Source organism: Vidua chalybeata, chromosome 5, assembly GCF_026979565.1.
Source record: "Vidua chalybeata isolate OUT-0048 chromosome 5, bVidCha1 merged haplotype, whole genome shotgun sequence".
NCBI lineage: Eukaryota > Metazoa > Chordata > Aves > Passeriformes > Viduidae > Vidua > Vidua chalybeata.
Genome location: NC_071534.1, coordinates 2,991,900 through 3,017,247, shown reverse-complemented (window position 1 = coordinate 3,017,247; position 25,348 = coordinate 2,991,900). Strand labels below are relative to the sequence as shown.

The following is a 25,348-nucleotide window of genomic DNA, read 5'->3' as shown; positions in this document are numbered from 1 at the left end:
GCTTCATCCCTGCCAGACTCTTCCTCAGATTCAGATATTCCTCACCTTCAAGAAAAGCACAGAATACCGGGGGGAATAAAGTAAATGCATCTAATAAATGTCTCACAAAGGTATAATTTCTAAAATGTCAATATTTAATTTACAAAATCACTGAAGGACAGGGAAACTGATTCAGAGAGTCATGGTCATCACAGATCTCTTCTCTACGTAATCCCCTTTTCTCACAAATAAGGAGAAAATCCATGTAGGGGAATGAAATCTCTACCCAGCAGCCCTGGGCACTACAATTGCTGGTTAAACCCTGCTTTCATTGCAGAATTCAGGCCAACAGACCTGATCTTTTATTTCAAAACCTGATCTTTCAGAAATAAAATTAAAAGGGTTCTGAATGGAATGACCAGACAGCGGCTGACAGCAAAAGCTATGGGGAGCCTTGAGATCAAATATATATATATATATAAACAAAATAAATACAGAAAGGTATAAAAACATAGGAGCCCGATGCTGTGGGGATGAAGCCATATTGGGAATTTAGAAAAAATGATTCCTCCTGTGGACAGGTTAATGTTTCCTCCTGAGAAAAGCAGCTATCTGGCATCTTCTGGTGATGTGTTCACAACAGGTGAGATGAAAAATGGTTTTGGGGCATGCGCCAACTCCCCAAGTACCACTTTTCTTGCAGAAAAGCTGAACCTGCAACCTCAGCCAATGCAAAATTGCCAAAATTTCCATGATGAGCTCACTCAATAAATTCACGAGGAGCCTGTAATCAGTTTTTTAAGTTCTGCAAAGGGTGAGATAAACCAAAATCCCTGCCTCCTCTTATTATAGCACTTCTGCCCGTATTTTCCTTGTCTGCAGCCAGTCAGCAGGCAGGAGGGAGGGGCCAAGCTGATTTAAAAGGTTTTGCAAGAGCCCACAGCCTCTCCTCGCCTGCGGTGCTGGGAGGAGACTGCACATGGCCACTTACCTGGAGCTGCCCACCCGTGGGAGGATGCCCATCCTGGGACTGGGGACCTGGCAGGTACCTGCTGCAGCTGGGGAGCTCTGGGCAGGCAGGAGACCCCAGCAGATTGCTGAGAATCACAGTACATCTTTTCAGTCATCTCCTCTTCGGGTCAGGAGAACGCAGCGAGCCCTCCGTGCAATATTTCCTTTTGAAATATTTGCAGGTATTTATTCCTGGCCTTCAGGAAATCTTAGGAGCGAGTGGAAGTAGTCAAGTGGGTACAAGATTTTTTTTTCTTAGCGATGGGAAAAAAAAAATTACACGCTGCAAAAGTAAAAACTTCTGCCCAGCTCATTTTTCTTTGTATTTTTTTTTTTTGTTCTGTTTTTCTTTTTTTTGTTTTCTTTTGGCACTGGGTGTTAATATCCCAGCATGTCATGTAGGTGTCATCTGTGATGGGTGTGTGTAGATAGAGGAACTTAAGGGGCAATAAGTAGATTTGCAAATGGGAACTCACAATAATCCCTTAGAGACTGAGGATAACTTATTTTTATTGGCAGCAGATGAGTGTGCAGCACTTTGCAGGGATATAGCTTGGGTGGTTCTTTACCTGCAAGTGTTACCTAATGGACTTTTGGTAAGAGAGAGTAGGTTAAAGAATATATTGAATTATAAATGTAAAAGGAGTCTGGAAATGAGCTGAAAATTTTAAGAAATTAATCTTCTTAAGCAAGGTAAAAAGATTTTAAAAAAGTAGATTTTCCCCTGGATCTGAGACTGGAAACAAAATAAGTCATATCACAACTTCCCAGCTCCATCAATATTTTCCAGTCACCATAAAAATATGTTAAATTCTTGCCATATTTTTGGGTCAGTTGATCTAATCAGCATTTAACTATGTGCACAAACTGGAGTGAGTTTGTTTAACCATTTCAGTCTTTATTTTTCTGGTGACAAAGGACAGTAAGAAGCCTAAAGCAGTTAAAGTAGGCTTTAAAAACCAAACTGTGCCTTGGGTGAGGGGCTCTTAGGGCCCAAGGCTGTCTCTGAAGGAACTCGTTAAGCTGCTAATAGAAACTGGTTAGGACTGAGTAGGAGGAAAAGTTTGGGCACACGATCCCTGCAGCCACAAAAGAATGTCTTCTGTTATGTAATGGAAACAAGGCCCAAGCCCATGGTGATAATTTCATTAAAGCTATTTGATTTCAAGGTTCCCACAGCGTTTTGGTGCCTTAACGAAGCCGAGCTCAGTGAGCACCTTGGAAAATGAAACTGTGGGTTGTTTTCCTCTGGAAAACCTCTCACATGACAGAGTTTTATGTAATCTCAAGGGTAGGCTGTTGCCTTTGCTCTGCACCCCTCAGCAGCGATACCGATCGCTCCCGCATGGCAGCTTTCCCAAGCTGCAGCAGCCCCCAGAGATGAGGGGCTCCAAAATGCCACCATTTGGCCACTGGCAGCCTGCTTGCCCACGCCTGCTTCTTCCTGCTGCCCTGGGAGGCTCACGTGTAGGAAGGGATGGGATGGGGAAAGGGACTGCAAAAAAGAAAACCTGTAAAAGTTTCAACTGGCTCTTTAGTTGTGTGTAGCCTTGTGGGGAAAGAAAAAATGCTGCGTTTTCTATGTTTTTGTTGTTAATTTAGGTGAGCTAACTAAACACCCTTTGACTGGAAAAACTTGGAGAAGTGATATGATTTAAAAAAAAGAGTAGGAGGTGGCCATGGTTTTAAATCACATTTCTGTTTGGAGTGCCATTTTCTGGATTCAGTCATCAAACAGCTCTTTGGTGTCTCCAAGCCAAGAATCTGAAGTGATTTGTTTTGCTCTCAAGTACCAAGTGTGTATTTTACCCAGGAGGTGGCACTGTCTGTAGTGTTTTGAGTCCCCTCACCTCCCTGTCCTGTGTCAACAAGAGCTGGATTGTTTTTGTGCAGGGCCAGCGCGCATTCCAGAGGTGATTGGTTTCCTCGTGTCACCAGTATGTCACACTAAAGTTGCTTTTCATTTCTGAGGAAATTAGAACTTATTTCAAGATAGCCTCGTGTCCCAAGGTGAACTTCCAATACTTAGAAAAGGGCGGATCAGCTCAGGCACCTCATCAGTGACTCCCTTTGCCTTTTGATTTCACAAAAGTGATGAAAGCCAGATCCAGGCTGGAGCACCTCGTTACTCGGGGGCTTAAAACCCGCCAGCTTTGCAGAACAGCAAAGCTCTTAATCTGCTATTTAGCAAATCACTGGCTTCTCTTCTGGTTTCAGGCTCTCCAGGGGGCAGCAAGGGACGCAGTGAAGTTTGCCATCGATGTTGGGTACCGCCACTTCGACTGTGCCTACATGTACCAGAACGAGAGCGACATCGGGGACGCGCTGCGACAAAAAATGGAGGAGGGCGTGGTGAGGCGAGAAGAGCTCTTTATTGTCAGCAAGGTGTGTCCTTGGATAATAGTTCTCACTTGGGGCCGAGCTCTAGGGAGGAGAGCCAAAGTCCCAACATGGAAAGTGCCATGGGATGAAGCTGGGAATTACCTCCTCTCTGGCAGGGCAAAGCCATTTGTGGCTGGTGAGGGGAAGGAATAGGTCAACCCCTGAGAAACAAAAGGCTTGGTTTGAGAGGGGTTTTTTTTTTGTAGTACATGTCCATTGTCAGCCATGGAGACAGGAACTGAGGCCGTGCTCCTGGTGGCCTCTGGGATAGGAAGCAGGGCTATTGTTTTTGTGGTCACTCCTGCTGCGCCGCCGGCCTCAGCCTGTCAACTCCTGTATGTTATGCTTTGTTTTGTTTTTTCCCCCCAGCAACAATGGTAGGAAAAATAAAGTAACTTCTATCTGCTGGAAGCTGGTGGGTCGATTTTCACCAGGTTCACTTATTTTCTTTGTTTTAATTGTTGCAATAATTGATGGAATTTCAGAGTGTCCCATTCTCGTTTTACTTACTTAACAGTACCACAAATAGATTGCAGTGCCTCAAGTGCCACTTCTTCAAGAAAAGAAGATGTGCCACACCCTGAGCTGCCTCTGTGCCCTGTGTTTCCCTGCCAGGGATGCTCTGCCATAGTGAGGGCAGGAGAGCAGCTCCCAGGCTTTGTGTTTCCCCACAGCTGTGGTCCACCTTCCACGAGAGATCCCTGGTGAAGGAGGTGTGCCAGAAAACACTTGCTGCCCTCCAGCTGGATTATTTGGATCTCTACCTGATGCACTGTCCCATGGGATTCAAGGTATTGCAACTTTAAGTCCTGGGATCCATCTGTCAGGGCTTTGCCCCTTTTGCCTTTGGGACCAGACATCTCTTTAGTCTTCTCCTACGAGGAGTGTTGGTAAACCTCATTAGGACATAATGATCAACCTCTGCAGGGAGAGCCCAGGAGGAAAGGTAAGGTCATGGCTGCTTAAACTAGGTCAGTCTTGTAGTACAAAAACCACCTTATTTTTCCCTGCACAGCATTTCCAAGTCATGGATCAAATTATCATCCAGATCACATTCCTCTTACAGTGTGGGGTTTGGCTGCCATTTCCTTATCAAGAATCAAACATGTGAACTACTTAGTTCCTATTTTCTCTTCTCTCTCTACACCCAGGTTAAATAAACCCTGGTTTCCCCACCGTGTCACCTCCCTGGCCTTTTCCCAACCTGAGGCACACAGAAGTGCCTGCCCTTCCTCTGCCTGAAGGACAGAGCCTCAAGAGACAGATTTTCTTGAAGATTTCTCTGTTGATACAGGCTAGTCGCTTCAGCCATGTCTCACCCCGCCACAAACATAATTCAGGATATCCAGCTCAGTGTCTCCAGCTCCACTCGCTTGCCCAAATTTCTAAATGATTTCTTGAAGTACTTACAATTCAGCTGACCTTAATGTTGCTTTTCCATTTGTGCTCATAGGCAGGAGAGGAGCTATTTCCTGCAGATGGAAACGGCATGATCATTCCCAGCGATACAGATTTTCTGGATACGTGGGAGGTACATTTCATTTACAGGCCAAAAATATCTTGCTAGTTCGAAATAGCAGCCTGAAAACTCTAAGCTCTCCACTGTGAGAATTGTTCTGAGAGAATTTCTAACATGAAGTATTTGAGATCGCTCATTTCTCTGTGTCCTTGGGCTCCTTTTTTGTGTCACTGTGCCAAAATTCAGGTATTTTTATATCTACTGCTTACTAAACTGGCTGGGTTGGCATGAAAGGAGGAAATCTTTGACTGCAGTGGCTTGAGCTAACAAATGCTGTCACTCTCATCCCTACCCCACTCTGGGCAATTTTTGGTGGCTTTAGTTGTAGCCATGCTTAACTTTTGTTGCACCTGAGCCATCCAGACCCTAGTAAAGCCAACATGCCTGTACCAGAGCACCCGAATTTCTGTCTCTGGCAGGTAGTGGGACTTGGCCAAAGCCCTTTGCTAAGCTCTGTGCAGCACAGGCTGCGTGGGAGACCAGGCTTGGGTGCTAATTCGAATTCCTGCTTGGCCGATGCTTTGGGCTTCCTTTCCCTTCCACTCCCGCTGTGTGCTCAGCACAGCCAGGCCAAGAGCAGGTAAGAAACTCACCAGAGTCAGAAGAATTCACTGGTGCTTTTTGCCTTCCATCAGATGAAGAATAAGGCACATTTTTGTTGTTCATTTGAGGGAAAAATAATGGAAATTTCAGGCTACTGCTTATGACAGCAAGTTCAAATTAAAATTATTTCTGCTTTGGAACAAGGGTATCTTCTGCTCTAAAGGCTGGTAGTAGATAATTTTCCCTTTTCTGATGGATGTGACAATCTAATTAGGGCTATCTGGCTGTTTTGTTGCTCATTAGTGTGAAAGAAAATAGGTGATGGAGGGGGAACACAGTGCTGCTTATCCTATAATCCAACTGCTAAATGGTACATCTCTCCTGGAAAATTAATCAGTGCTGACCACCAGTATCCATCCTGTTCCAGCTGTCTTGTAACAGCCTGTTGAGCTGCTCTCTTCCAAAGAAAGTGCTTTTTATTATGGGATGATTATTTGGTTAGCTGAGGAATTACTCTAAAAGAATCTCTTTCATCTATGTGAAGGTCTACCTAGGGATAGTATTTTAAAAGAGTCATATTTTACTGAAATAATAATAGTTTAGGGGTTGTGTGAATAGCGCTGTTATTTGTCTGTATGGTGACACACAGTGTGAGATCCTGAGTCTGAGCAGAGCCCCACTGTTCAGGTACAGATCTCACAGCACAGGAGCAGTCCAGCCAGGAAGATTTTTACCACTCAAGTTTTTGTGTGGGCATTTTTTTCCATATAGAAATGAAAGAACTTAAGAGGAAGTGTGATTCTGTGGTGTTTCTAGGCTATGGAAGAGCTCGTGGATGTGGGAATGGTGAAGGCCATTGGAGTCTCCAACTTCAACCACAAACAGATGGATCGGCTCCTGAGCAAACCAGGCTTAAGACACAAACCTGCAAACAATCAGGTAAACTGTCCTCCAGCTCCTCAACACTGACATCACACCTGTCTGGGGTGTTGCACTGGATGGAACACCTCTTAAAAGTCCCTTAAAAAACCCCACACCTGAAAAATACCCCACCTTTTCAAAGCTGATGTGGCACAGTGATGCTAAACCTTGAAGTACCTTCTGCTTTTGAGAGGTGAAAGTTAATTTTTTTTTTTTTTTTTTTTTTTTAGATTGAGAGCCACCCCTACCTTCCTCAGGAAGAGCTGATTCAGTTTTGCCAATCCAAAGGGATCTCTGTCACTGCATATTGTCCCCTTGGAGCACCCAGCTGGCCAGGGTAAGAATGTTTAGTGAGATTTCTTTCTGAGACGTAGACTGGAGTCAATGCAGAAAACCAGTCTTAGGCTGTGGATGAAACCTCAGAGAAAAACTACTGTAATTAGAGAAAGACTTACTAATTCATTAAAAATCACACCCACAGAAATCTCACACTTCTTGTAGTATTCAGTCCACTAGTTTCATCTTTTGAAGAAAAACGATCAATTGGTTGATCAGAGGAGAGAATTTTTAACTGAGCTTTGGTGAGGTTATTAAACATGTAGGAGGATTTCTGAACTAAAAAAAAAAAAAAACCACCCACAACAAACCAAACAAAAAACCAAGGCAGCAGATGCTTATGAAAATAGCAACGTTGCAGTCCTGCTGAGACAAAGGGATTAGGTTTGTAAATGGGGAAGTTGCAGAAATTTTGCTTGTACTCCCATCTTCATGGCTTCCTCTGACCCAGGACAAGGCTTTTGCCAGAGCAGCTGTGCTTGTAAAGGACAAGATGAAATTCTTGGGATCTGGATCAAAGAAATTCCCAGCCTGATCTCAGGCTGGACATAAATGTGTTACAGTGACCTGTTTTTACTAGAAACTACAGGCCTCTTCTCATGTGTTCACTTGTTATAAAAGGAAAGAATGAAGGCAGGAACTGAAGTAACAAGACGTTAAATTAAAGTGTGCAAGATGATGCTTTTAAATCATTTAAACAGTAGTCTTATGATATAGGGCTTGAGGGAGAAGACAATGGGTTATTCAACTACTGAAGCCTGTTTTTTTTTATTTTTACAGGTCCAAGCCTGACCATATTTCCCTTTTTGATGATCCTCAAATTAAGAAAATTGCAATCAAGCACAACAAAACCCCAGCTCAGGTTAATACTGGTCAGAGTGTTTTCCCTGCTGACATGTATTCTTCCCACTTGTGCTAAAGTAACTACTTACAGAGGTATTATAGAATAATAATATGGAGTTCCAGCTGTGTCTTGTACACAGTTTAATGCTTTAGAAAAATATTCCCTCTACCTTAGTTTTAGTGATGGACAGAAGATTACCAGTGGCTTTGGGCTTTAATTGCACACTGGCTGTCCCTCCAACACAGCATCCCTGCCAATCCTGAACTCTTGCTCAATGCACTCCCTTGTTGTCATCTCAGCTTCAGAGATGGATAAGGATTTAATGAGCTCATGTAGTAATTAGGCAGGGTTTAGGTAGTGCTTCTCCTCTGTGAGCCCTCTCTGGTTACCAGTAGAGCTGCTCTGTGTAACCAAGCAGACACCTTTGGTTTTCAGCTTTCAGAAGACAGGCTGCACTTCTAATGTGTAAATTCCCTATGTGTTACTGCAGGTGCTTATCCGGCTCCAAATCCAAAGAAACGTGAGTGTGATTCCCAAATCTGTCACTCCACAGCGTATTGAAGAAAATTTTAAGGTAAGAGAGTTCCTTACAGAGCCATTAATCGTGTTAAACTACACATGAAAAAAAATCCCACTCTGCCAATGGTACAAACCACCTCCCTCAAACTTGGAGCCACCAAAACCTTTGTCAGATACCACATAAGTTATCACTTTATGAATGCAAAAAGTCACTTGGAAAGTAAGGAGCCACATCTTCATTAGAACACATCAGGTAAGAGCCAAACTCTTCCACCTTGTGGCACAATTATTCTGCAGGCAGACCCCACCAGCACTGTATCCTCACACATTTATTTGTTGCTCTCCCTGCACACCTCCTAGTGCTTCAAGCCTGCTTTTGCTATTCTTTCTGCAAATAAACTTGTCTTCACTACAAAGTGAAGCAACCCAGCTGTTTGGGACCTTCATGCAGGTGTTTGACTTTGAACTGACTGAGGAGGAGATGGAGACCCTCCTTGGTTTCAAGAAGCGCTACCGCATCTGCGCATTAAGCCAGTGAGTACCTCCTCCTCCTCCAGGCTTTAGCAGGGTTGGATTACCACTGGATAACTTGGAATACCACTGGATATCCTCTTAACAGACACTATTTGATAGCCCCACTTAAAAACAGAGGGAGCCTTAGCCAACATCTGGTTACATCTGCTGGAATCTCACCCTTGGGTTTATTCGAGCATTGCCCGTCCTGTACAGGTTGGGAACACTGGGATTTCTGCAGGCACAATGTTCCTAAGATGTCCTGTACTGGATGCATACCAAACTGCTGTCTGAAAATCAAAATCAGCTGGAAATTCCAAAAATAAATAAGCAGCCATTTCCCCCATCCGTTTTCTTTGGCTCCTTTACATAAGGGACAGTCAGAGTAAATAAACTCCACTTTAAGAATGAGAGTTGTAAGGTTTTTTTGGAGGGAAGAGCTGTGCCTATGTACTCCTGCCAACATTATCTGGATAACAGAATGGTTACAGACTCACCAAAAGCTGCATTTTATTCAGTTTTCCCAGGTTACCCACTTGTCTATCAGCATCCTGGGGGCTTGGGAGTTCCCAAGAGAGAGGTTTAATATCTCAGGGAACTTTGGCAATTTCAGCTGAGCATAAGATACATTATCCTTTGAGAAGGAGGTCACTGATACATGCAAAGGTTACAGAGAATTCACTTTCCCTGCCCTGGATACACTAAGCAGACAATGTGTTTTTAATGTCGTTCAGTTTCAGTTCTTTTACCAGGGGAAAAAAAGCTTTTTCTCTAAGCTATATCCTTAAAATGTTTTAATCATGCTCTCTTTTTCTAGATGCAAAAATCACAAGGACTATCCTTTTTTTGAAGACTGACATAGGCATCAGCTTCAGATCCTCCAGGGATCCAGACCATTTATTGTTATTTCAAGCAATTTGCAATACTTTGTGTATTAATTAATGATAGAAGGAGAATATGTATTAAAAATGGGAGAAGGTAACTCACAGGCATTCTGAAGAGTCATCTTTGAACATGGATACATTTGCTTCCTTTATACCAACCAGCTGTATCAGTCCTTTATCTGCTCTTGTAACACAGTTTTCAGTTGCAGCAAAATACATATTCTATCTTAATTTAGTAATGATAATGAAGTTTAACAAACCCATATATTGGGATTAGGGAAAAGCATTCTTTGTCATAACTATAAATCCTGACTAAGTTTAGAGAACATTTAAATTCTCTCATTAGTTATACTTTTGGACAAAAGGTCAATACATACACTATCTTAATTATCAGTACAAGACAATCCATTTAACATCAGAAGATCTCAACGACAGGACATGCTACTTGAGATGCCGAGTTGAGTGTAACACCAATTTCAGTGTAACAGACTGAAAGCTCCTTAGGGGACACTGCTGAATTATGATTCAGGAGCTCTTAATGAGGTTTCCTATTTATGAACTGCTAAAAACTAATAAACTACTAGGAGATTTGTATGTTTGGTTTATAGTATCTGCAAGAGTATATAAATACTGCCTTTATCAGTAGAATGGCTGCAGTTGAGACTGTGAAACTCCCCTAGAAAATCCAAAGTCTGATAAAGGAGACACACAGGAATTATTTTGTTTGGCAACTGTCATATTTAGCAAGCAGAAAAGCTGGGCAGCTTCACAGAAGCCAACAGCAGATTTTCACTCTCCTGTACTGTTCCCAAGGTACTGTTTGCTTGTGTTTTTACTGAAAGGATGTCTCTGGATGCTGTTGTCTCTGGTTAAAAAAAAAAAAAACAAAACAACAAACCCACAACAAAGTAGGTGCTGCTGCAGCCCATGCTGGTGTTTTAATGAGGTGTCTGTTAATTAAGCCTTGCTTTTTAACAATTGACTCAAAACTCCTGTACTTGCTTTAGGATCTTGCAGATCAGGATAAGAACAATGTGGCTCAGCACTGCATGCACAGAGAAGGACAATTGTGTAATTAAGGTTCAGGAGTAGGATACACACTTTATGGATATCCTTTTCCAACTGATTTTCTTTGTAGTTGATAAAGGAAATGATGACATATCTTTGAGCTACTTCAGACTCTTCCAAGATGTTTGAGTAACAGGTACCCTAGAAACAACAGAGCAAATTCCCATCAAACTGGATTTCCCACAGCAACTCTTCTAAAGTAAGAGGTCTGAAAAATCTATCCGGAATTGACACTGAACAGTTATAATGCAGTGATACGGACAGGAAGGTGCCTGCAATGGGCATTCTCTTTTTTTCTCCTCCTGAACATGCTACATTTACAAGGCCAGTTGCAGGATATCATCCTGGATGCCATTAGGAAGTGAACTCTGTGGAAGGTGCTCTGCTGCCAGGTATTCAGCCTGTGGTCACTTGTCAGTCCACAGCAGTGGCAGAAATACCTACTTAAAAGGCTGCAGCATACAGCCTGTCTTGAAATATTCTCTACTTCATAGGAATTTTCTAACCACATTCCAATTTAATCACAGCTATCAGACTTGAAGCTATTGACAGGATGTTTATAGACTGTGGTAGGCAGGAAGTCAGACTAGATGATCACAGTAGCCATATAATAGTAAAAAATTCAAAACAAGTTAGAAGCCAGAGATTGTGCATTTGTTTCAGAGACAATAGATCTTTTTCAGCTGCAGAGACTTTAGTAAAGGTAAAAGGAGAAGAATTTGGGTGGTGTCAGTTGCTAGGAAATAAAGCTCCCCTGTTTTGCAGCAGAGCCACAGCCCTATTTACAACGTGCCTTTCTAGAAGAAAGTTGCTGCCTCACAGCAAGCACAGCCCTGAGCCTGCTGCCAGGAGCTGTATGGAAAGGTTTATAGTATCCCAAGTTAATTTTCTGTTTCTATCAGCTGTGCAGCAGTGCTCTTGCACCAAACCCACACATACATCATTCCTAGTCAGCAGTGACATTATCTGTGCCAATGAGCCCAGTAAAATGAAAACACCTTAGCTTAGCATTTTGTCTTTGTATCACAACAAGTTGTCCCATGACTTCAGCTTTTCATTGTGGAGTTCATCCATTCTGGTAGAGTCAAGCCTCATGAAAAGTTCCAAAGGGGCTGGGTGAAAAAAGTAAAGTGTTATGTCCGTGTTTCGGAGGGAAAACTGGATAACACAGGTAATGAACAGCAGGTACAAATCCAAAACTCTTTGCTGATCACCACTGCTCAAGTTCTCCATCTGTTGTAATTCCAAGCTCTCTCATATTGAGGTCAACATAGTTCAAAAGAAAACTGATTGAGAAGCCAAAGAGAGTCAGACACAAGCCTATTTCATGAACTTTATGCATGCAATCCTACACAAGAAGTACTGGTCCTGGTCTTCCTCTGAATCTTAAAAAATAAAAAAAAAGACTTACAGAAGATTGATTAGGATAACCAATGGCCTAGGATGGCAATTAAGTAGACTAAAACTTTTGCTGACCTGACACCAGTACAAGGAGCTGTGCCAGATATTTATCAAACCTGGAGCAGCTTGCAAAGTGTTACTGGAAATAGACCAGTGATTATCTCCTCTACTGTAAAAAACCAGTAGAATCAAATTAATCTATCAGCAAATCAGCCCAAAACAAATAGATGGCAATTCATCACAAACTGTGAGTGTGAAGCATCATTCCCTTGGAACATAAGATTCACAATGCTGCAATGCTCAATTTACTCATCTTTAGCAACTTATTTTGACCACAGCTGGAGACAAGATGCTGCAATATGTAGATACTGAGTATGATTCAGTTCAGCTGTTCCTATGAGCAACTACCAGCTGGCTTGTAATCAGGCCTGTTTCAGTTCAGAAAAGCTTTTGCATTCAGCTTTTTTTTTTTTTTTTCTTAAGAATTTGGTGGGGGGAAATGGAGTTTTGCAGCTGTTTGCATTAGTGGTTCTGTACCATGCACTTTAACAAGTTAAATTGTGGCCTATTTAAGGGTTTTAAGAGCTGCCTCACAGCTAAAATAAACAAGGTCCTGCCAGAATAAGACAGGGCTCTGTACTTTTAAAGAAACCAAGGACAAGGCAGAGGGAGGGATGACACACTAGGGCAGTATTAAGTGACTGAAATGAAAATAATTTGTCCCAAGTTAACTGTTCCGTGCCCCAGTTAAGCAAAAGACTCCAGATTTCTAGCTCTATCTTCAAAACAGTAAATACAGATTAAAATCCAGAGACAGGATTTTCTTTTCCCATTTTGAATACTGTAGTTTCCTGTGCCCCAGTTTTCACAACTCTGAAACAAGTGCATTCCATAGCATTTGTGCAGTCTTGTGAGCTCAGCTAGAGGAGAGGTCCTGTCTCCTTTTTCCCTGAGGGAAGCAAACACCAAGTTAGAAAGCATCATGTGAAAAGTGATTCCAGCCAGGCAGGCCTGTGTATTTGTGTTCCAATACCAGAAGTAAAGCTATTTTCTCTCAAAGGAACATCAACTGGAACCTGAAACAAACATGCTGTGCCTGTCAGACTATCTGTGCTGTCCTACCTTCAACCAGCAAGATGCCAATTCCAAATAATTCTTGTGTTCTCCTCTACTACACAAAAAAACTTGCAAAAACAGTATCTCGCCTTCTCTAGTGAGATAATTACTGATTTTCTCTACCTGTTTTCTGTGATAAATCAGTTCACCATCATTCTTTGCTACCAAGTAAATGGATCTGTCCTGTGAGAGCCATTTTCTTCTAAACATGAAATAAAGGCCTGCTAATCTGGTATCATTTGGAGCAGTGAGTGCAGCTGCAAGTGAAACAAATTTTGTGCAAGTACGGCTTTTACCAGTTCCAAGGACATGTTTTTTTTTTCTGATAGCTGCTCTTAATCTTTCCTGTAGGCTGGAAATCCTCTTCCCAGGGTGTGCTACAGTATCAGCTCAGCTGCTGCAGCAGGGTCCCCAGAATGCCTAGGAAGAGGCCGACAAGGTGGAGCTGAACTACAAGTTCTTAAATTAAGAACACAAAACAAAACACAACTTTTCATTGGAAGAGCTACAAAACTGTATTTGTCCTTAAAAATGTCTTTGATCAGAAACCCAGAGATCTGTCAAATCACAATACAAAAACAAATGCTGTGAACAGTTTCAGCAGGAAGAGCTCAGTTGGCAGCAATGCTGAGCTCCGGATATCGAGCTCTTTGATCTTTCCACTTTACCTTTCAGGAGATGAAAGGAAATCTCTGCTCTTGTAGGCAGAGAGTATGGCACAAGCATGGGGGTACAAAAGACTGTTTTACTGTAAGAATTCCTAGATCATCCTAGACTAAAGGAAGACTGCCTCTTCCTCCATCTCAGCCTTGAGTATATCCACCCTTGGAGAAGCAATCCAAAACCATTAAGGGTGACAGGGTTTCCTGTCACTCCCTTGCCATGCTTTCTGTTCGAGCTTGTGCATCATCACCCCTGCACTCAGGTGCTTCTCTGCTTTCCCTCTATTCCCACTCTGACACTTCAAGATCCAAGCCCTCTGCCGGCCAAATGCTGCACCGTGTCCCAGAACGACCCTTCCCAAATTCCTTCCCACGAAGTCATCCAGTGAAATACAGAGAGAGCCTGTTACAATGCCACTCCACCCTGAGTGCTCTCCCTTCTGCTGTCTCCAAGCTGTCTCCAGTAAAATTCCTACTTCCAGAATGGAAAATTTCATTTCAAACTTCCATAAAGTTGCAGTGAAACGAAAACACAGGAAGCTAACAGAACCTGATGTACTATTTTGGAAACCCTGACCCTCAATGTAGCTTCTTGCCAGAACACACTTGTCACAAAAATGTTATTTGCAATTAAGTCAACATTGCCCCAAACAGTTTTCTGTCACAGCTCAGACTAAGCAAAACCTCTTCTGGATTTTTAGATGCCTTAGGGCTTTTGTTTATCACGTTAGAGATTCCCAAAAACACTCGCAGAGCTGAAGCTTTCTGTATGTGCTTTTAAGTTCAGAATTTAAAGTGATTTATAATCAATTTATATTAGAAGAACCAGCATTAGAAGAGCATATTGCTTCAAGTCAGACACTGATTCTTTCCTCCTCGTATTTTAAGTTAACTTAATCTTGTCTGTTCAGCCTATTGTAAATTATTGTGACCAAAAACATGTTGCATGCTAATTCTGGTCTTAGCATTACTGGAAAGATTTTAAAATACTTAATTTTTTTTCCTTTCTAACAAATACTAACCATTACATTGAGAAAGCAGATTTTTTTTTTGTACTTTTTCAATCAGTAAACGATTCTTTAGACTCCTTTCGCTCAGAACCAGGAAACAAACCACCTATGTCACAAATCCTTTGATATCAAATTGCCTCCATGTTACATTTTAACCTGACTAAGTTCACTTTAAGGTTTGCTACACAGTTATGGAATCACAATTCTACATTTACCATTTAGATTGGTTATGCATTAACAGCCCTGGTGTCTCCCTCCTTCCATCTGTTCAGAGAGAACCCCCTTTCTGCCTACACAACCTCCTCAGAGGGACCACTCACATCCCAGATCTACTCAGACATCTGATAAACTCTCACAGGAATATGCAAGAAAGCCACCCAACATTAGCCACTGCTTTTACCAGTGCCCAAATGTATTTTGTGAACAGTCTTGAGCAGCTCTCAGGTGGCAACACCTTTAAAACCACTGCAAGTATTGTGAAAAACACAAAGGGACAACTCACAAAATAGAAGTTCAGGTATTAGCCTATTTTTCTGTGCTCCCTGAACAAAGCATTAAGTTTCTGATCTGCTAGCTCAGTGACACAGGATTTTCTTGGAAACCCATTTTGACTATATTTGCCAGTGGTATCTTGTACAAGCACAGAATTCCTTCCTGCATCATGTGCTCCCTGCTGGAGAGGGCAAGTTTTCTACTGCTTATTAAAGCAATCCCATAGGATGCTGTGTAGGCTTCAAATCTTCAGTGAAGTGAGTTTTCTACTAGCAAAAAGTATACTATCACCTCAGTAAGATAAAAACTGAATCAAACGTGACTGTATTGCTTGTCAGAACCAAACCACTTCTGTTTAAAGAGAGGTACAAACAGACCCACTGGCCACAAGTTTAACCATGGGAACAGCAGGCAGCTCCCAGGGCACACATAAGAAGTCAACATCAATGGATGATTTTGTGGAGGATGGTAATTTTCTTGCTTTTGTGTAATCTCTAGAGACAGCTGATATTATACAGCTGCTCCAGCATTACCACCATTAGAGAATTACTGAAATAACCATCTCATTACACACAGTAATGAAACTGTATTTTATTATAAGTAAAACAGCTTTTATATCACCAAGAAACCAGGATCTATACACTTTTCAAGAGCTACCCATGTAGAAATCACTTAGAAATCAACTTATACTTTCAATTACAGGGGAAAAAAAGGTATGGAGTGTTACAAAGAAACAAAACCAATCCCAATCATAACCAGAAAAAAAAAAAAAAGCAGACCTCATTATGCAACATCTGCCAATATCCTGGTCCTTCCAGACAGCAATAGCTAGCTCCAAATCACAGTATTCCAAAATAAAAGTGACTGCTTGCTCAAACTTGCTCAATGCTTTCTGCTTACCGATTCCAGACTTGCTCTTTGGCAAAGAAAATCTACTAGTCCACACAGTGTGCTCTTCAGAACTGTTTCAGCATTTCCTTCTTCCAAAAAAGAAAACAGCAGAGTCACAGAGTACATATACTGCATCTTTGTGGGGAAAAAAGAAGGGAAAAAAATGGGAGTGTGGAGGGGTGTCTGATGCAGTGAAAAAGCTACACAGACAACTCATAGACAACAGCAGAAGCATATCTGGGAAGCCTGAAGAAAGGCAGGGAACCATCTTCAGTATTCTGCATTGAAAGGGTAGCCCTTGTGAGTTTTGCACCTGGAGGAAATCAAAAAGCAAAGATTATTTCACATCCCAGAGGCATTGTATGCATCTGTAACCACTTCAAAGAACCACCAAGGGAAGAGATTAACTGTATAAAAGCAAAGTCTGTTTCTCTTTTCCTTGGCGACGTGCTGCATTTCCAAACAAAAAGATTCTGAGTGTCTTCTGTTGTTTGGGTGATGGGACTTAGAGGTGGCTTTGTAGACAACTAAGTCAAGGTTTTGCTATTTACTGACAGGAAAATAGCAAAATCTGCAGCCTGCCAAAAAATTTCATATCGGGATCTACACTTCCAAGTAGCAAATCCTCATGTTATATTTTAAATGTTCATCTACCTTCCCAACAACTCCTGAAGAACACACAGATTTTGTAATGTACTTAAGACAAAACACCACAAGCAAAGCTAATCAAGATTTTAAGTCTGCATCATGCTCATTCCTCCAATATGGACAAAAAAAAAAAAATCCGAGTAAGAAGCCTCCTGTTGCAATTCCAGCTACAAAGAGTTTCTTGGCAACTGAACTGAAAATGAAGCTTGCTCAATGCTCATCATGTTTTGGTTCATAAAATGAATATTAAAAAAAAAAAATCTTACTCTGGCAAGTTATTTTGACGAGGACCCCTTTGAAAACTGAGTTTGCATGTCCTGAATTTCAGTCAAGACCACCACCTGTAACTTCATTTACTGAACTATGTGATAACTTAATAGTTTAAAGAAAAGGAAGTGCCACTTACATTAACATTTCGCAGACTCTCCAGTTTCTATTAAAACTGAGAATAGTTGCCATCTCCTCTTTAGTCAATTCAAAGTCAAACACCTAACAGGAGAAAAAGCCAGAAATCACCTCTTTGAACAAATCAGTGCTTGTAAGCAAAAAAAAATCACAAAATTAAAGAACAAGACCACAATGTAGGTGGTTGTTGGAAGTGACTGCTTCATGAAGGGAAAGGAAAAAGACATGACCCTCTGGATTTCTGAGCCTCCTCTAGCTGGGGTGGGAGAGGGAGGTGAGCAGGGAGAAGCAGGAATTATAGAATCTCAAGTTGCAGTAACACATGCCAGTTGCTTTAAGAAGTTTGGGGAGCACTGTGTAGCAGAATGCCTCCATCTCCCACTTGCAAAGAATACATCTTTCTGTGCTAAGCCAAAATAGTAGCTGCAAGACCTCCAAATTCCACCTAAAGCCACTGAGTGTTTGGAAGCAAAATCCTAATACTGGGACCAGTCCAGGACCACTGAATCCAGAGCAGCAACATGGCTTAGGGACACCAGGACTATTTCCTTAAAAGTGTTTGCTCTACAGAAGTCTTTTGGGGTGTGCTACTGCACTCAGGCCCCAAATAAGCTGCCAAATGACTCATTCACATGACACAAAACAGGAAGAATCACAATGTGACTGCTCAGATTATCAGGATACAGTGTTTCCCAAAGCTTTGGTCACTCCTGCTCTCCCACTGTAATCTTAAATTCAGCCCTCAGGAGCCTGTAAGTAAACACATGGAGGAAAAGCCCAGTCCTCTTGTCAGAAGAGCACCTGGGAAGGGTGAGAAAGCATCACTGCTTGCTGTGCAGGGGGAAGCCAAGCCATCCCTGGACATGCCAAGCACTCAGCTCACTCCTATTGACTCACCTGGAAGTTCTCCACAATGCGCTGCGGTGTGACGGATTTGGGGATCACAACCACATTTCTCTGGATGTGGAACCGGATGAGAACCTGCAAGAGGCACATCACTGCATCACAGAGGGGATGGCTCTTGCTCCATGCAAGCAGAGCCTTACATGCAAGCAGTTACTTACTGTAAATGGTACAATTCAGCTGAATTTACCCACTCTTTGGAGCTGCTTTTCAAATTACAGCTGAATTCTAAACAGCACTTCCTGAAGTGCACGTAGAGGAGTGGTGAAATCCCACAAGGCTTCCTTTCTCCTCTCCCTTGCAATTTAGTGACACTCAATTCCTTTCCTTCTCACCCAGATTTTGAGTAGGCTATTCAAATGTTCCCTTCTTTGCAACAGCACTTGAGATGGGAAGACAAACAAACACAGCAACATCTGAAGATGGGTCAAGAAAATGTTTTTTGTGATGATCAGAGCACCTTTGCAAGTATGCATGGAAGGCCACATAAGGAACAAACCTGCATTGCCACCTAACACCACAGGTGACAGGGAACAAAGAGCCAGCCTGTCCTCTACATTGTCATTACCTTGTGCTACAGGAAGGGGTACTCTGGCACCTACTCACCTGTGCTGGGGTTTTGTTGTGCTTGGCTGCAATCTCCTTGATCTTGGGGTCATCCAGCAGGGAAGGATCATCAGGCTTAGCCCTACACAGAAAAAAGAAGATCAGTGGCAAGAAACCTCCATAGGCCCAACCTCGTAAAGATCTGTATCTGGATGAAAAATTAACGCTGCACACGTTGTCTCAGTGCTTCCAGAATAATCCACACCAGCTCCCTGGCAAAGCAATCTTACCATGGTCTGTCAGGAGAGCCAAGGGGGCTGTATGCTGTCACAGCAATCCCTTTGGATTGGCAGTACTTGATCAGCTTCTCCTGGGTAAGGTATGGATGACACTCCACCTGCCAGCATAAAAAGTACAGAGACTGACAGTGACTGAACTGCTTTAACATGTTCCAGGGATTAGTTTCTAATCAAAGGCTGATTTTTGTGCTAACTCAATGGTCTCTAAGCAATATTATACAGTCTTTATTTTCTCTGTGCCTCACCCCCTTACTACTATTTATAGTAGCTCTCCTTGCAATGAAGGGTCCAAGGACTGTGACAACAAACTTTGCTGATCCAGATCATCTCCAGCATATGGGTGACCAGCTACACAATTGCTTCAATGGGACAGTAAAATGCACACCCAGGAGAGCTGTAAAATCACAGCAATAGAATTGCACACCAGGGAAGTACAAAGTTCTTTTTTCACCCCTAATTAAATATGCCATAATGTTTTTTTACAGCTACCATATTAACTTCAAGGCCAGCATTCTTTCATTAGTCTATCTTTGCTTTGTGTCCATACTCACATTAATCACCTCTAGTTTGAAAATGTTGAGAATGGTTGCCTGCTACAGATTTTAGACCTTCAGCCCACTGCCCATTACAGACCTTTTGCAAACACACATGCACTTAGCATAAACTTCGGTAAGAATAGCTGCATAATGGAGCACAGACTCCTTCCCAGTGGCTCTGTGTTCTGGCAGGCAAATGCACAGATAGGGAGCATGGAACAGGAACTGCTCGTGCATCAGGAGGCAGTGAATGAGCATGAGTATTTGATACTTTGCACAGAGGGACTTTCAGGATAGCTGCACACCAGGGAACACTACTTTTCTTCCAGCGGGCAACAGCGAGAACCGTTTGGACTACGCTGCCATTTGAGCCTCCTGCAGCTGCACTCTGAGGGCAATCCCTGGAAACTTGTGCTGCTGGCAGGTGGAGCAAGGGAGTGCAAAACATGGAATCAGTTTACAGCCTCGAGCGCTTTATTTGTGGTTCTAGCTGCCTGCTGTTATCAGAGGCCTGCATGCCTCTTTCCCCTCTGAGACATGTTGGAATATTAAACAGAACAGAGAGCTCCATTTTTAGGACATATTAGACATATTTATTTTGCTTCAGCAGTTGCAGGAAGACAGCTATTTAAGACTAACAGAGCATCTAGTTTTCCCAACTATTCAATAAGTTGAATTTATGCAACATAAGCAAAGTTCAGTCATCCTCACCTCTCCACTGGCACTCAAAGCTGAAAAATTAAGAACTAGCATCATTGTTATGCAATTACTACCTTGCCAAATTAACATCTCACTACATTTGAAACCAACACAACCTGGCTGCATTCAAATAAAGAATGGGAATGACAAGAAAGACAGTGGATTACATGTGAAATATCTGCACAGAGAAAGTATTTCCAGGAAGCACTCTCACTATTAGCCCAACTGGTAAGTGTTAGTAACAGCAAGCTTTCAGGCTTGCAAGCGTTTCTTCAGAAGCAGTAGTTTATGAAGGACCAAAGATCCAATGCTTTGTGCTAAACTTGATTATAGTCAATAATCATTTAGAGCCTGAGGGCATTGACAAGTGTGAGAGGCCCATCAGTGACCCCTAGGTCAGAGATAAGGTAATTGAGATGATAATAATGATATTAATGATATGATATAAATTATAATAATGTAACTGTCATATAGTGATCATGACAGCGAGGTGTGGCAGATGTTGAAAGGTTACCTTAAAACTTACACGAAGTTTTCTGAAAGTGCTTTGGGGCAGCTAATGCTCAAGTTACCACAATAAATGACCCAGTTTTACTAATCAGTAATTGATTAGAGTCCTTCAGATGCCATAAGAGTCAAGGTCAACCCTAGGCAGACCCCACTGGAGCCTATCCTGGGACTTGTCCTCTTCAGCAACCTGTGCCAGTCTATAATCATGTCAATCTGGCAGGACTGCCACTACAGCAGGACCCATTCAGGCAGAAACAACAGGCAAACAAAAACCCAAAGGAATTCAACCAGGCTGCACACAAAGCCATGCACCTGGGAAGGAAAAGCCCCTGGCAATAGCACAGGCTGGAACCTGACTACCTGTGAAGCAGCCATGCTAGAAAGGACTTGGGGGGTCATAACAGACTGAGCAGGACACGAGGCAGCAGTGAGCCCTGGCAGCAGGAACACAGCCAGTAAATTGTGAGAAGCGATCATTTGCCTCTACTCATCCTTGCCAGACCACCTTCATAGTACTGTGTCCAGTCTTCCTCTTCCCAGCTCCCCTCAGTAGCAGAAATACTGACAGACTGCCATCAATTTAGCAGAGAAACTCCAGGATGGGTAAGGGCTGGAGATCCTGCCATACTGGGAAAGGCTGAGAGAGCTGGGCTTGTTGTGCCTGGGGAAGGGAAGGCTTCAGGCCTTCAAGTAGCAGCTTTGCAGTACCTAAAAGGAGGTCATTCAAAGGCAAGCCAAGCTCTTTAATGGTGCTTGGAGGAAGGCAACAGATGCAAGCTGAAAACAAGAGAGGTTGAGACTGGATGTAGGAGAACTCCTCCTCCCTGTCATGCACTCGAGGGGGTCAGGGAGCAGAGCACACTGCCTAGGGAGGCTGTGCAGTCTCCATCCTCTCAGGTTTTCGAGATGGATAAAGCCCTGGACAACCTGGTCTGATCTCAGGGCTGATGTTCCTCTGAGCAGATCCTCTCCCAAGGTCTCCTGCCATCTGAATTTTCCTAAGATTTCATTCAAGTGCTGTCTATACAATTTCTACTCTATTGCCCACCCTGGAACTCCATCTCCTCCTTCCCCTCATTAACTCTTGAGTCCATAAAGCATGTTTCTGATCAATTCCCTCAGTCATCAGCAACAGGAACTGGCTTCTCCACAGAAGTGTCATGAAAAGGTCATCCAATTCTCTGTATATACATACACCAAGTCTTACTCTACTGCAAGGAAGTTTTTAGAGCTCATCTGAGTTCCCCCTCCTTCCCTCCCACAAGGAAGGATTCTGGAGCTGCTCACTGCCAGATTTCCAAGCAATGGCACAGAGTTCATAAAAAAACAGCACACCTTGGCATCACCTGGAGGGTGAGATTGAAGAATATGTAGCCTATGAAGTAGAACATGTCTACTCCAGTCTTTCTTTCTATAGCCTTATTTCAAAGTAAGATCTTTGTCATTTTCTTAAAAAAAAAAACCCAACAAATGGCCACACAAAAAAGAATACCACCAAACACTTCCCTCTGCCACTTTGCAGCTCACCTGATTATTTGCAGGTTTGTACTTCAGTCCTGGCTTGTTCAAGATTCTTTCAATCTGCTCATGGTTGAAGTTGGAGATTCCAATGGCTTTTACCAGGCCAGCATCCACCAGCTCCTCCATGGCCTGGCAGAAAGAAGCACAAAGTCAGCATCTAATATACAAAGGCAGGGCCTGAACAGCACATGCTTCCTGACATGCCTTGTTTCCTTCATAAGAAACCTAAATGAAGTGTTTATGTTTTCAGAGCTCAGGCTTGGGAAAAAAAAAAAAATCCCAGGGCACTGGTGTATATGTGCCATGCTTCCCATACTCAAAGCACTCATTCTTTTGAGATTAGGGAAATTCACAGCAAGTTAGAAGTGGAAAATGATGAATTGATACATGACAATTTGCTATTGTACCAGTGAGTCTTTCCAAGTAATTCTAAGTACATGAGATTGTCTTCTGCTCTCAGCAGTCTCTGATGCTCTCATTACCTTCATCAGTCTAAACTTTCTCCTGCAGTAGCTGAACTTACCTCCCATGTCTGTAGAATATCTGTGTTGCTGGAGATAGCCATGCCTTTTTCATCTACAGGGAACAGGTCCTCTCCTGCCTGTCAGTGAGAGAGAAATTGCTTGAAACACACATTTATTGGGATGTTGGGTTAACACCAGCTGAAGACCATGATCCCATAAACTCTTATTACAGGACAAACTAATCCTTATTATACTAATTATCTACGTATGTATTAGACTTTAATACTCACTATCTCTAGTCTTCAGTCTTTTCTTTTGTGTTCTCATGGTACTGTGGTGGGGTTTTTTTGCCTACAGTCAAGCCATGAACACTGTATCCCCTGGCTCCTCAAGTCAAAAATATGGTGAAAAACTTAAGTCTCCACTTGTAATACAGAAAGTAGAACTATAGCCAGTTTACAAAAATATGCAGTTATCTGCTCATAATTAAGTGTTTCAGTGAAATGCATAAGAAGGACCCACTTATGACTTGGAATATGTTCACCTTATACTGGACCAGATTTCCTGACAGATCTTTCATGGGGAGCCTCATTGTTTGAGCTGCTGGCACAGGGAAGGTTAGAACACCCTGTATCCCAGTTAGGACTATCTGCCAGGTATCAACTTCATTCAAAACCAGTTATTTTCTACTCATTCATTATTTACACCGTAACACATTTTCACTTTGATAGTTCTGTCCATGTGAAACTAGTTTTAAAAACACAGATGTTATGAAGAACAGTTCATCTTGGTAGCAAGAGGTAGAGAGAAAATTTTGATCAAGTTCTCACTGAAAGCCTAAGCTTGGACATATTCAAACTGAGACATCAGCTCCTTTGCATGCAGACAGTGGAAGAGTTAGGAACTAAAAAGTTTAACTCTAGAGCCTGTGGAATGCTAAAACTCCTATAACAAAGGTCACTTCAAGCTGTATTGTATTTAAGGATTCAGTGATTAAAGACAGAATTAAAAGACAATCTCTTACTCTGTAACATACAGAGGAAAGAACTTCAGTCAGACAGCAAAGTATAGCCCTCTTCTCACAAAGAGAGAACCACATTAAGCATAACTTTGGATTTGTAGACGACAACACAAGCAATAATCAAAAGGAAAGAGATAAAACTTCTGCTTCCAGCAGGGAAACCCATCCCTAGGGTTCAAGGTCTGCCTCTTCAATGGCCAAAAGGGCAGCAGATGCCATGCAAGCAGGGATCTCAGAGGCAAAAATCAACAGCCTGGCTCACATGGCCACAGTAAAGCTGAGCACCAGAGCAGGGCTGTTACACAATACACATAGAATGATCTGTGCAACTACAGCAATCTCTGGGCTATAAAGCCATATAGCTCCTCATAACTGCCACTCACAGACAAAGTCAAGGGCGCTGCTGTTACTGTACCTTGAAACCAAGAGGCCAGTGGATGAGGTACAGATCCAGGTAATCCAGTTTCAGGGCAGCAAGAGTCTTCTGGCAGGCTCCCTTCACCAGATGCTTCTCATGAAACGTGCACCACAGCTGGAGACAAAAAGCCAAGGCACATTGTGACCTCTTGGGTTAAAGCTCTTGGAACTCTTCTGTACTGTTCAGCAGGGCGCCTGTCCCCTTGGGAAAGTGATGTGAAACCAGGTCATCCTACAGCTCTTCAAGTGGGGCTTGTTCTGTGAGCAGCACTGGCCTGTGACACTGGGCAATGTGTGCAGTGGCAGCACACATGATTGCACGGTGTCCTGGCAGATAGCAGAAGTAGTCTTGTTTCACTTATTAAGACTCAAGTTGAAAGTTTCACCCAAATTTGTGGTATGGACCCTGCATAATTCTCAATACAGGATGACAAAGTAGGAATCTCAGGAATGGCTTAAGTGATGTTCTGAACTGTTCCACGCTCAGCACAACAGAGTAGGCAAGTAAAGAAGTGGAGAGTTACTTTAACATAAAAAAGGTATCCCCTGGTACATCCTGTATCACCAGACTCGTACCTTACTGACGACAAAGAGGTCCTCTCGTTTCACAACGCCTTCCTTGATTTTCTGCTGGATCCCTTCCCCAACTTCGTTTTCATTCTGGTACACGTAGGCACAGTCGAAGTGGCGGTACCCGGCATCGATGGCAGCCGTCACCGCAGCTGTCACCTTCCCTGGCTGGGACTGAAAAAAGCGACGGCAAAAAAAGCTCTCATCGACACAGCACTGAAGACCTTTCTCACGGCAAGATAAGACCGAGAAAGCCACCACATCCAAAGCAAACCCCAGCTAAAATAAAGCCAAATCCCGGCGGCGGCCTGGCCGCTGTCGGCGGCGCCGGCAGCGCTCGCAGGGCCCGAGCCGCGCTCCTTCTCCTTCCTTCCCCCCTCGCCATCGCCCTCACGCCGCCAGCCCAAGGGGCGCGTCCCGGTACCTTCCACGTGCCCAGCCCCAGGATGGGCATCTTGGCCCCGGTGTTGAGCTGCACGTAGCTCGCCATGGCCGCGCCAGCAGCAGCACCACCGCGGCTGCGGCCGAACGCCGCGCCTTTAATAGCGAGCGGGGCCGGGCCCGCCCCGCCCGGCGCGGCGCGGGGCCCTCGGGGCGGCGCCGAGCCCGGGGCCGTGCGGGGCAGGCAGCGGCTCCGCGCTGCGCGATCGGCCCGCGGCCCCCTGCGCTCACCGCACACGGACCCTGCCGCAGCGCCTCGGGCCCCCAGCCTCGTCCC

General features: G+C 43.2%; 2 protein-coding genes across 3 annotated transcripts; one reads left to right on the top strand and one right to left on the bottom strand.

Annotated features, from left to right (window-relative positions):
- Positions 1–947: 947 nt before the first annotated feature.
- LOC128788639 (aldo-keto reductase family 1 member B1-like) lies at positions 948–9,553 on the top strand. 2 transcript variants are annotated; one of them, XM_053943818.1, is made up of 10 exons: positions 948–1,024; positions 3,208–3,375; positions 4,047–4,163; positions 4,826–4,903; positions 6,251–6,373; positions 6,586–6,692; positions 7,472–7,553; positions 8,026–8,109; positions 8,506–8,588; positions 9,385–9,553. In XM_053943818.1, the coding sequence occupies exons 1-10, from the start codon at positions 959–961 to the stop codon at positions 9,422–9,424; spliced, it is 948 nt and encodes a 315-aa protein (XP_053799793.1). In that variant the 5' UTR covers positions 948–958; the 3' UTR covers positions 9,425–9,553. The 2 variants fall into 2 exon arrangements, with proteins under 2 accessions (XP_053799793.1, XP_053799794.1); XM_053943819.1 differs by lacking the exons at positions 6,586–6,692; positions 7,472–7,553.
- A 6,223-nt stretch (positions 9,554–15,776) lies between these two features.
- LOC128788201 (aldo-keto reductase family 1 member B1-like) lies at positions 15,777–25,174 on the bottom strand. Its single transcript, XM_053943098.1, has 10 exons — positions 25,055–25,174; positions 24,637–24,804; positions 24,059–24,175; positions 22,682–22,759; positions 22,165–22,287; positions 18,884–18,990; positions 18,654–18,735; positions 18,042–18,125; positions 17,146–17,228; positions 15,777–16,404 (listed from the first exon to the last, which is right to left on the bottom strand). The coding sequence occupies exons 1-10, from the start codon at positions 25,118–25,120 to the stop codon at positions 16,362–16,364; spliced, it is 951 nt and encodes a 316-aa protein (XP_053799073.1). The 5' UTR covers positions 25,121–25,174; the 3' UTR covers positions 15,777–16,361.
- Positions 25,175–25,348: the final 174 nt, after the last annotated feature.